Genomic DNA, 12,842 nt, shown 5'->3' with positions numbered 1-12,842 from the left:
CCTTTAGTATATAGTTATAGATTATTTGTTTAGTGTCGGCTTAATTAGCTATGTATAAAATGCAAGCATGTAAATTGAGGCAGTTATTATCATAAAACCAGTTATACTACAATTGTCAATTGACTATCATATAATCGTATTTCGTTTATATTTGATTTATTTTATATATGCACTTCTATCTCGTATAGTTTAGTTTTTCATCGTAATGATCTTCAGTATATATTGCGACATTTATTAGTTGAAAGAGAAATTTGAGGTACAAAATTCTGACTTTTTTTTTAACGGTAATTATGATTAACTTGTAAAATGAGGCACTATTCTGTTGCTAATTTTTGTAGATGAGCACATTTTTTTTTTAGCTCATTTTGCTAATCTGTCCAAACTTTTTCATGTTTACTCTTCATTATTCAACCAACTGACCATGAATTGACAAAGGTGGAATATATGGACGAATAGATAAGGAAAGATATATTTATCTAATTTATGTGAATTAAAGTGGGAATTGTAACTTATGATGGTGAATAAATGGACGAGGAGAAAAGGAAATAAAGGAATAAAAAGTAAAAGAAAGTAATCTTTATCCATATAGTGTTTGGCTCAAAAGTTAAAATTTGATTTGATGGAAAAGTAAAGTAGTGATGAGAAACCCATTTCATAAAATTTTAACTTTCTTCCTTTCTTAAATCTGCGAGGAAAGAGAAAAACAATAATGGGTTGCATTTTTTTTGTTTTATTTATTAAAGAAAAGTACATTAAAAAATAGCTATATTATTAATAATTTTTAAAAAAAAGATATTTTAACTTGTAACTATATGTCTATATCTTAGTTTTTAGTTTCTTCAAAAAAAAAAAAAATAAAAAAAAAAAAAAAATTACAAATTTGTTAGGATTTTTTTCTAAGTCTATTATTATTTTTGGTTAAATTTTGCTAGTCTATAACCTGTTAAAAAAAAAATTTCCAAGGCTATAAATACATTATTATTATTATGCTAATAAAAGGTAGAATTAGAGTTTGATGTTATATTGAATTTTTTTTTTTTTTTTTTTTTTTTTTGGAAATCCGATGTTATATTAACTTATAGCATATGTAAGGCAGAGCATGGTTCCTATAGGCGCCTGTAGCGTGAACCGTATAGACGTTTCTCGCAAAAAGAACATATTATACAATGTATAAAACATACAGGTATAATGAAAATAACATATTATTAAATTGTAATGAACATATACCTAAAGTAAAAATATTTACACCAAAAAAGAGTGAAAAGAATATATGTCCATGTTCTTTGATTGTCAGTGTAATGTAATTTTATTTGTAATTAATGTTCGTTACTTATTGCGAAATGTTCTTTGAACTTTTTGTCTTTAAATTATGATGGGTATATATAAATAATGTTAATTACATAATATTATCATGTTATTCACAGGGCCGTTTCAGAAATTTCGGTGGCCCGGGGCGAAGACAAAAATTGGGGCCCTAATTCACATATAGAATTTTAAAATAAAATAAAATTTGGGTGGGCAAAAAAATACATATTTTATTACGCATAATAATCTTTAATAACATCAAATTTCCTATAGATAAAACATTGAAATCAAAGCCTAAGCGTTCATATGAAAATATTTCTACGAGCCTTTCTAGAAGCAAAGTCACTAATAATGGTTTCTACATTGATATGTTCTAACATATTTTTTTCAATACATAAAGTAGCTAAACCATTCAACCTTTCTTGTGACATTAAAGATCTCAAGTAGGTTTTTAGTAACTTTAACTTTGAAAAACTTCTTTCAGCAGATGTAACTGTCACCGGCATAGTTAAAAGGATTCGATAGGCAATAGAAACATTTGGATAACAATCTGCAGCTTTGACAAACTCAAGGATTTCAGATGCTGACATCAAATTATTTGGCAAAGTCATTTGTAACACTTTCAATTCAGAAAAAAGATCATCTGCATCAACATCCGAAAAATTATTATGAGTAAAGGTAGTCATAAAACTTGTGCAAGATTTTCTTAAATCGTCATTATCCAATGATTTCAACCTATTTGAATCAAATAAAAAACCAAAAATGTTATCAAACACCTCCAATTGCTCAAATCTATATTTCAAAGAAGATATTGCAATATCAACAACCACCAAAAAATAATTGACTCTATAAGATTCCTTGGGTGATTGTATTTCCTCATCATTATCATCATTCTCATTCTCATCAAATTGTCTTTTTCTAGTGATACGACGCTTTGTTGGAAATGTTGGCTCTATATCCATATCAAGTGCAAGATTTTTGGCAGTATTCAAACTAGATTCAAACCCTTCAATTCTATATTTCTCAAAATATGTGATCATACCTTGCACTTCGTTCATTGTAGCTCCAATACTCATGGATTTAGATTGCAACTTTTTACTCACAATGTTAACAGCAAATAAAATGTCATACCAAATTACCATGCCAAGTAAAAATTCATAACTTGCAAGAGAATTAGCCAAACTTTCGGCTTCACTTTTTGTTTTAGCAATATTAGCATCATCACCACTAGAATTATACAATTCCAACAAAGCTAATCTTATTTGAGGAGATTGAAACCTTATAGCTTTAACACTCTTAATTCGACTCTCCCATCTAGTATTGCACAAAGATTTAACAGTCAAACTCGGGACATTGTCAACTAAAATCTTCCACCTTTTAGTGGAATGTGCAAATAATGTGTATATACGTTGTACAATTCCAAAAAAAGAAATAGCTTTAACACAAGAATGTGCCATGTCAGAAAGAGTGAGATTAAGACTATGACAAGCACATGGCATATATAAAGCCCTTGGATTAATATCAAGCAATCTCTTTTGAACCCCTTGGTGTTTCCCTTTCATATTAGAGCCATTGTCATAACCTTGCCCCCTCACATCATCAATATCCAAATCAAGGGACTTACATACATCTAACAATACATTTAAAAGTCCCAAACCAGAAGTATCATCTACTTTTAAGAATTCTAAAAAAAATTCTTTTATATTGACTTTATCACTTGATACATTCACACATCTTACTATCAAAGTCATTTGTTCTTGATGGCTCACATCAGGGGTACAATCAAGGATTACAGAAAAATATTTTGACTCTTTTATTATTTTTATTATTGAAGTCCGAACACCATGAGATAAAAGAGAAATAAGCTCATTTTGAATTTGAGGACCAAGGTAATGTTTGTGAATTTCTTGGCTTTGAATATGTCTAACATGATCTTGCATTACCAAATCAAATTCAGCTATCATTTCAATTAAACCCAAAAAATTACCATTACTATCATCATAAAGTTTTCCACTAGATCCACGAAAAGCTAAATTATTTTTAGCTAAACATTTCACAATAGAAACTATTCGAATTAAGACTTGCCTCCAACGCTCTTTTTCCTTTGAAATTGACTCTTGCAAGTCTTTATCAATGCCTTTATTCATTTCTAATCTCACTCTTGTTTCATACCAAGTGTTCATATTAGTCACATGCTCAAAACTATTCTCATGTAATTTGAGTTTCTCACCAAGATGTTTCCAATCATTCACACCATCACTTGCTAAAAAAGTTTTGTTATTTTGAGATGTGAACAATTTACAACAAAAACAATATACTTTATCAGCTAATTTTGAGTAAACCAACCATTTTCTATCAAAAGTCTCACCATTACTCAACTTCTTAGTATAATAAGCATATGAAAAATGCCTTAATTTGTTATCAATTGGAAACACAAGGTTCAAATCTCTAATAGGTCCTTTTTCTATCAAAATATCCCTTCCTTTAATGTCAAGATTACCCCAATTTTTAGGATCATAAATATCTAAAGGAGGGACTACTTGATCATTGCCAACATCATTAACATCGGATGTATTTGGTACATTCGTTTGTTCATTCATATTAGTCGCATCCTCATTAGGCTCATTTGCCTCATTATCAATATTTTCATTATTTATATTCTCATTGAATTGTTCATGATTTTCATCTTCACCCAATTCATTAGAGACTCTTCTACTTGTACTACTTTAGTAAAAAATTTGTCAATGGAACCCTTAAGAGATTCTCTTAACTCTTCTGTCCGTTTTCTTTTTTTCCTCTTATCATTACCAGATAAATATTTTCTAGGCAACATTCTTTAAAACAAAACCAATAATAAATTAATAAGTATAGAATAGAACAAAAACACCTGATTATTGAAGCAATTGAACAAAAGACTTAGTACGCTCAATTTGCACTCCAAACAAGTGTCATTTCAAGTAATCAAATCTGAAAAATACAAAACAATTGAAACAAAAAAAATTAGTAAAATTAACCAAATAAAAATAAAATTACATAATTACATTATGATTTAAGAATGAAAAAGTACAAAATTAAAAAGTTAGATAAGAAATTACCTTAGCAAACTACTCCAGTACTCCGTAGCATTGAATGATGAACTCGTAGGCCGTAGCTCTCGTCAAACGAGTCGAAGCAATTAGCCAATTAGCACAATTAATTGAATTAAACAACCAGACAAGTAGACAACACCAATCAATGACTTAATATTTTTCCCCCAATTGTACAGATGAAAACTTAATAGAAAGAAAAGATTTAGATGAATAAAGTAGAGTTTACAAAGAGAATTATATATAAATAGATAAATTTCCTTTGAAAATTGAAGGATAAAATTACCGTTTATCATAATTATGTAGAAGAAGGGATTAATCTGACCGAAAATTGGATTGAGATACATATTGAAAAATAAATTTACCAAAAAAAAGGGGATAAAATTAAATTTATGGCAGTTTTTTTTTTTTGGGTAAATCAAATTCACTTAGGAAAGTGAATATTTTGGGAGAAAAATTAGGGAGGAAGAAGGTTGAACAGCGAAAAATATGGAGATTGAATTTCTGAAACTCACGCTTCTTCCTTAGTTTTTCTTTTTTTTCTTTTTTTTTTAATTTTATTTTTTTATACATAATTATTTTGGGGCCTTTTCTTAAACAGAAGTTGGGCTTTTGGTTTGGGGGCCCAGGGCGGTCGCCCCACCTGCCCTGGCCATGCTACGGCCCTGGTTATTCATTAATATTACAGATGTTCTTTAGATATTAAAAAAAAAATTATATAAAATAAGATGTTCTTTACAAAACAGATATATGTTCTTTACAAAATAGCTATATGTTCTTTACAAAATAACTATATGTTCTTTCCGCGTTTTTTGTCTGTACCAAGCATGATACCACCGCTTGTACCTTAAAATTTTCACAATGCAAGGTTTGTTTTTCTTATTATTACTTAATAAATCCATGTCATTAATTTATACACTATCTAGATTTTTTTAGTTGGCATATTTTGACTTTATGTGACTTCAAATTATGATTTATTGTTAGGAAAATATATGGATCATAAATTCGTATTAATGTTTATGTTTTGAGTATCAAATTTTTTTAGTCTTTATGCAATGAAAAATATGCACATTTAAAATATGTGTTGGCAAACAATGCTAGAATTATGGAGGGAAAGACCCAGACGACACTGTGAGTCTTCCATGAAAACTAGCAGGAAGTTCTAGGAGGAAAAATGAGAAGCTGAAGACGAGGGGGGATCAGGTTGTCCCAAACCTTCTTGATTCATGGTCACCTCCTGATCAGGGGTGGGTTAAAATAAAAGTTGATGCTGATGTGGTTGGGGAGCTGGGGTCGGGTCTTGGTGCGGTGTTGAGGGATAGCAATGGAGTGGTGTGTGCTCTACGTCACAGTCTCGTGACAGATGGAAACCAGTGATTGTAGAGGCACAAGTTGTGTTGAGGGGGTTAAGAGATGGGAGTGCAACAGCTTGTGGTGGAGAGTGATTGTACGTAGGGATGACAGGTGGGTATTAAAATGCGGGTCCTACATCGCACCCGCCCTAGTTGGAGTGGGTTTGGGTCCAACTTTGATGGGTAAGTAGGCGGATGTGAGTACAAAATTCATACCCACCGTGGGTAGCGGGTAGGTAGTGGATTTGATGTCATACCCGCCTATTACCCTACATACCCTCCTAGTTACTATACCCACCTAGCCGCCTAGTTACTCGCCTACCCGCCTAGTTACCCGCCTACCCCTCAGTTACCTGGCAACTTATTACTACTATTATTTTTTCATCACAAATTGATCACTACCTTGTATAATATTCTATTAAATTATGTATTTATAGCAATTTAGATATGGAAAATTGACATATTTATAGAAAATTTATTAAACAAGGGTTGTTAGGTTGGCAGGTAAAAAGCGGATGGTGGATATCATTATGGGTAGTGGATCTAGGTTTCTACCCGCTTAGGCGGGTGTGTATGCTAAAATTTTACCCGCTGCGGATAGCGGGTAGGTGGCGGGTATTAAATTTTTGACGGGTGCGTGTATGGGGGAGGGGGTACCCGTACCAAGCATCGCCCAATTGTCATCCCTAATTGTATGCTCGTGGTCCAAGCTTTGCAATATGAGGCATCCGTATCTAGTTCTTTTCACTTGCTGGTTGATGAATTTTTCTATTAGTAATAGTTTCATTGGTATTCGCTGGTCTTTTGTAAAGAGGGGTGGGATGAATTGGCTCACCTACAACCTTAGGAGGTTGGCCAACGAGTGTAGTCCGATGACCGATGTAATTCCAATCCAGCTCGTATTTTGGAGCTTCCTTTGGCTGATTTAAATTTTTAATTAGTGAGTAGCCCGGGCGCTGTCAGAATACTACTTTTGTAGCCATGCTCAGTGCCATTGCTAATTTTTAAGAGCATTTAATAGTGTGTATGTATTATGTATTTTCAATACTTTTATAGTATAATATTATTTAGTGAACAACATTAAAACATAATTGACTATTAGCCTAGATGGTTAAACAAAATTGTTTCTTCTAAGAGCGAGTGAGTGGATGACATAACATAATAAGGAGTTGAATAAGTGACGTGGCGTAAAGACGTTTTTAGGAACACCTTTTAATATATTAGTATAAATTTTGCATTTTTCAGTGGTTTTTTTTTTAAAAAAAAAACACATGCGTTGACAAACGTGTCTAAATGAAATATTTCACTAATAATATGAAACAGAAAAGGTATTAATTTTTTAGAGTAATTGTTTACTCATGAATTAAAAACAAATGTTATTATATAAAAAAAGTTATAAAATAAATATAAATATTAATGTAAAGCTTAGTTAAAACAATAATTTTTTTTCATATAATTAATCTTTTACTACTACTACCTCCGTCCCTGAAAGAACGACCCATTCAGCCTAATTTTAGTCCCAAAAAGAATGACCCATTTGCATTAAAACACCAAACAATTTACAACAATATTTGTGCAAAATTAGCTTCCCTATATAAAAATTTGATTTTCCATATAATTTTATTACTTTCTCTCTCTATTTTTTTACAAACCCCTTGTAAATTTATCTTTTCAATATACATTTACTTCTTTTTATTTAACTTTCTTAATACCCGCGTAATCAACCCAAATGGGTCGTTCTTTCGGGGACGGAGGGAGTAATATTTAATTATTAAATTAAATTCAAACAAAAAACAACAAAACATACGTTGGCAAACATGTCTAAATAAAATGTTTCACTAATAATATGAAGCAGAAAAGGCATTGTACTGATAAATTAAAAACAAATGTTATCATATAAAAAGGTTATAAAATAAATATAAATAGTTATAAAAATAGGTATTAATATAATATAGCGTAGTTAAAACAATAATTTTTTTTATATAATTAATTTTTTACTACTAATATTTAATTATTTACCTTAAATATAAATTCAAAATATTACATTAATAATGTGATTAAATTAATCATGTTAATTATTTTGAAATGGATCGATACATATAGGTAATATAAATTCTCTAAAACAAAACTTAATTTACATACCTGGAATAATTCTTGCAATATCTGTAGTAGAAGGCGCTATGCTTGATATTGGTGAGCTTGATGATGGCTTCAATTTTGTTAAGTTAAAAAACTCATATAATTCATACCTTAGATTACAACTAGGCATTAGCACAATTCCCCCTCGACGCAAAAGGCTATAAAAAAGGGTTTTAGCTACACCGAAGCACTTGGTACAATCTTCCCTTGTCAAGTTTGGAGTACATTGAGCCAAAGCGTACAAGTTCTGTTTCAACGGTGAAAAACATGCCTTTGTAGTGGCAAACTTGTTACCGGACTTGAACGAAGCTGCCTTGGAAGTTACATTTCTCAACGAATCGTTGAGCAACTTAGTCCAATCTTCGACATGATTCGTGATAAAATGGGTGTTTTCTAGCCTTGAGTTGGGTTGTAGTTGTAGGAGACTGAAAAAAGAGTAGTTTGAAAAACGAAGCGTGCAATTTTCCATCCAAATTATTCCTTCCCAAGTTTACACACCCTTTTTAACACTTCGCCAGCCTTGTTGACACATTCTTTACAATCATCGCGATCAAGGTCACCTCGGCACAAGGCAAGGCCATAAGCAGGTTCTTCATTTTCTAAACCTTGCTTTATTGTAACAAAATCATCATTAACGGTAGATATTTCGGAGGCCAAATTAGAAAGTAGCTGGTTGCGATTGGTGTCAAACAAGCCTTGAAGAAGGTAACTTCGTGACGAGTCGTGGGAGCAATTAAATTCTGAGTAGTCTAGGAAACGCGAATTGGAGACATTAAATTGTAAAAATACTAGTATTAAGATAATTGGCACCATAACGATTTTTGATAAACACACTGATTAGTGATTACACATTTTGTGTTTTTAGTTTTCGGCTTCTTTTTAAAGTCACTACCCTACTGAAAAATGTGGCTACTTTTTAAAGTCCCTAACTCCCTAGTACCCTACTGAAAAAGAAGTTACTTCCTTACATTACAAAAAACAAATTGTCTCCACCATAAATATGATATTTTCCGAATTCGTACGACGCATAGTCCGTACAATGATTATCTAAATTCGCCAAAATAAAAAATTTCCCACCACATGATTCCAATCTACTTATCTACTTTCTCACTTTCACAATACTTTAAACACATTTTTTAATTTTCAACAGTAATAAAAAATTGCTTTTTAACCTGTCTTTTTAGGAAAATGACTCACAACTGGCTTTAATGTATTTCTCTTTTTACTATACAAAATTATAGGTCAATTCTATCTATCTCACTAATAGATTATATGATTTTGAATTTCAACCATCAATTTAAAACTTTTGGTTGAGAGAATGAATCAGATTCCATATGCTTTGCTAATTGGATCAATCATGGACGCTATAAAATGAACAAGGTCGGATGTATCGTATGCCGTGAGTGCTACGAGCCGATACCAATTAGACCCAAGAGAGGCGCATTGGACTGCGGCCAAATATATCCTAAAGTACCTAAAATGGAACAATGGTAAATTTCTGGTTTATGGTGGAAATAAGGACTTGGTTGTTGAAGGTTAAATCGACGCAAGTTTCAGATTGACAGAGACGACTTCAAGTCACAATCTGGATACATATTCTATCTAAATGGAGGAGCGTTCAGTTGGAAGAGTGCTAAGCAAAGCACAATTGCAAATTCTACCACCAAAGCCAAATACTTAGCAGCTTTGGAAGCAGCTAAGGAGGCAATTTGGATTCGTAAGTTTGTTGATGAACTTGGTATTGTGCCCTCCATATAATAAAGGGACCAATAGACTTGTTTAGTGACTATAATGGGGCTATTTCTCAGGTAAGGGAACCTAAGGAACATCAGAAGGTCAAACATGTCATGAGGCGATTTCACATGATAAGGGAGTTGACTACCAGATGTGAAATAAAGATTTGCAAAGTTTGAACAGATGATAATGTAGCCATTCCACTTATTAAAACTTTGCTTCAAGTGAAGCACAACAAGCACATGGAGGCAATAGGAATTAGGCATGTCGGAGAGTGGCTCTAATTTCCTTATTTATGTGTTTTAATTAAGTTTTGGAGATCTTGATGTAAAACACTAAGTAAACCAATCATATATGGAGTAATATTATATTTTGAAAAATTATTATTCCATGTCTATATAATTGTGGTTTAGAATTAAATACTGAGTCCATTTGATTTGACGATATTCAAAATAGAGTATTAAGACAATTTCATAAATCGTTTGCACAGGTACAAGTTTAGAGATATACCAGATCGACCTACGAGAATACATTAAGAGATTTAATAATTGTTATAATTATTTTTGTCATTATGGCTATCAGTACCTTTTTCCTCAACCATGAGTAGAATGAGTTCACTTTTTTGAGTACTGGTCTGTTTTGATGTTGTCAAACGACAACCGTAAAAGGGGATTATAAAGACAACACTCAGCTGACTAGTCCTCTTAGAATAATTTGACGATACAAGACTGGAAATGTCCTCCTATTAACAATAGGAAATATGTTTTTGTTGTTTACAAGGCCTCTCGAAGAGTGAAACTATGAAAATGCATGGTCATGCTCAGCTGGATTTTAAAAATCATCTTTGCTTGACAATTGAACTCGGAATTTCGAGATACACACTAGTGGAAAATTTCTCATTCGTAACAGGCTATTTGTAACGGGCAAAGCTTTGCCCGTTACAATTAAGATATTCGTAACGGGCAAAATAGTGCCCGTTACGAATACTTATTTATTCGTAACGGGCAAAATAGTGCCTGTTACGAATAAAGATATTCGTAACGGGCAAAATAGTGTCCGTTACGAATACTTATTTATTCGTAACGGGCAAAATAGTGTCCGTTACGAATAATTATTATTCGTAACGGACACTATTTTGCCCGTTACGAATACTATATTACACGTAAATGACCAAACTTAGCCCAACTGATGAGAGGAGAGCCCAATACTTTGCTTTTTAGGGTTTCACTCCCTCTCTCTCTCCGTCATTCACCTCTCTCTCTCCTCTCCAACCTCCTCACTTTCTCTCTCCTCCGTCACCTCCTTCCACACCACCTCCGTCGCCGCCGTATCAAACGCCTCCGTCACTTCCACCGGCGTCAGCGACGATCTTCCCGTCGATTACGACGAGTTTTTGCCGGAGTCGTCTCCGTCGGACCGCCGGAGAGCTGGAATTCTGCTGCATCCGACATCGTTGCCTGGACCTCACGACATTGGCGATTTCGGTTCATCGATTGGCTTCATTCTGCTGGTTGTTCTCTTTGGCAGGTGGTTTCAATTTTAGATGATTTTGTTGTTTTTTAAGATGAATTTGTGGTTTTAATTTGGTGATTTTTTGAATTGATTGCTGGAAATTTGGTGGCAGGTTTTGCCTCTGGTTCCGCCAGGTAGAAAGGCTAATGAACAACCAAGCCCGTAGGCTTCTTCCTCTAATTTAGATCTAAGTCGTTGAACAAATTCACAGGTTCGTTTCGATTTTTTTCTCTTTTGCTTTCTTTTCGTTCTTCGATTTGATGTGCTCGTTGTTTTGATCTTCGCATTGAATTTTTTAGGATTTATAATTGGTTATTGTTCGAGAATTATTTAGGTTTTTGAGTGATTTAATAGATTTTTAATGTGATTATTGATTCAGCATTTGATCTGATTTTCAGTACGTTTGTTAGTGAATTTGTGAAATCATGCGTTCTCATCATCGGTAAGATTTGAGAATTTCTCGTCTAGGTGTTTGATTCTTAGTGTTGATTTTAGGATTTGTGATTTTGGATTGTTTATTTCAATGATCTGAAGAGGATTTTGTGGTGTAAATCTTGTAGATCTGTAAATTTTATGGTGAAATCAGCTTTTTTTTTTTTTTAAATTTTGATTTTTTGTAAATCAACTTATTTTATGTAATTCAATTATTATTATTATTATTATTATTATTATTATTATTATTATTATTATTATTATTATTATTATTATTATTATTATTATTATTATTATTATTATGTAATTCAATTATTTACGGGCTGATTCAATTATGATTCATTTTTTTAATTTTGATATTATTTTTTGTTTCAATTATGTTAATTTTGGTTTGTTGAAATTATTGAATGTAGGTGGAGCATATAATATCTACACAAGGGAGCTTAAGACTCAACGTCTCAGACCATAAATGTTGGGATAAAACTTGTTTTTATTACAATTACGATTTTTTTGCTCTTTTATTAGTCTTAGCCTTAAGAAACTTGCGACATTATATGAGCAAGTTGATGTATTTTAAAGTTGATGTATTTTTGAGTATATTAAATTTGTATTATACTTGTGTAATAAAAAAATTATGTGTGTATTATATTTGTGTAAAAAAAAAAATTATCTCATTATTTGATAAAATGATCCAGCATGTGCTAGCACGTGCTGGATATTTTTTTAATTGCATCAAACACTATTCGTAACGGGCACATATAATGCCCGTTACGAATAACCCGTTATTCGTAACGGGCAAAATAAATGCCTGTTACGAATAACGGGTTATTCGTAACGGGCATTATATCTGCCAGTTACGAATAATTGGTTATTCGTAACGGGTACTTGAAACGCTCGTTACGAATAACTACTTATTCGTAACGGACAATGTAAGTGCCCATTACGAATAAGTAGTTATTCGTAACGGACGGTGCCCGTTACGAATAATAATGGCCATCCGTAACGGCAGCATACGTAACGGACGCTGCCCGTTACGGATGGGCCTTTTTTGCCCGTTACAGATGGCCTTTTTTCCACTAGTGACACTTTTGGATGTAATAAGGATGACGATGAATCTTACCTTATATTTTAATGAAGAGGCATTAAGTGATATAGGAAAAGGGCAAAACACATACAGCCCACTTGTCCGAGGGACAAGTGGGAGTTTGAAAGGAATGTTGTCATTCGAACAAGTGTATTACTCCCATAGAAGGTTTAAAATTAATACGGAAAGCTAATTATT

At 32.5% G+C, this 12,842-nt stretch overlaps 1 protein-coding gene and 1 long non-coding RNA gene across 2 annotated transcripts; one reads left to right on the top strand and one right to left on the bottom strand.

The window, feature by feature from the left end:
- Positions 1–1,449: 1,449 nt before the first annotated feature.
- LOC145580258 (uncharacterized) lies at positions 1,450–7,853 on the bottom strand. Its single transcript, XM_081637678.1, has 2 exons — positions 4,401–7,853; positions 1,450–4,272 (listed from the first exon to the last, which is right to left on the bottom strand). The coding sequence occupies exon 2, from the start codon at positions 3,903–3,905 to the stop codon at positions 1,608–1,610; it is 2,298 nt and encodes a 765-aa protein (XP_081493804.1). The 5' UTR covers positions 3,906–4,272; positions 4,401–7,853; the 3' UTR covers positions 1,450–1,607.
- A 3,025-nt stretch (positions 7,854–10,878) lies between these two features.
- LOC145580259 (uncharacterized) lies at positions 10,879–12,288 on the top strand. Its single transcript, XR_014099360.1, has 2 exons — positions 10,879–11,339; positions 11,974–12,288. It is a non-coding gene; the product is annotated as an uncharacterized LOC145580259 (long non-coding RNA).
- The last annotated feature ends 554 nt before the right edge of the window (positions 12,289–12,842 follow it).

This window comes from Chenopodium album, chromosome 14, assembly GCF_948465745.1.
Source record: "Chenopodium album chromosome 14, dcCheAlbu1.1, whole genome shotgun sequence".
NCBI lineage: Eukaryota > Viridiplantae > Streptophyta > Magnoliopsida > Caryophyllales > Amaranthaceae > Chenopodium > Chenopodium album.
The sequence above is the reverse complement of the archived record's forward strand: the minus strand, read 5'-3'. Positions and strand labels throughout refer to the sequence as shown.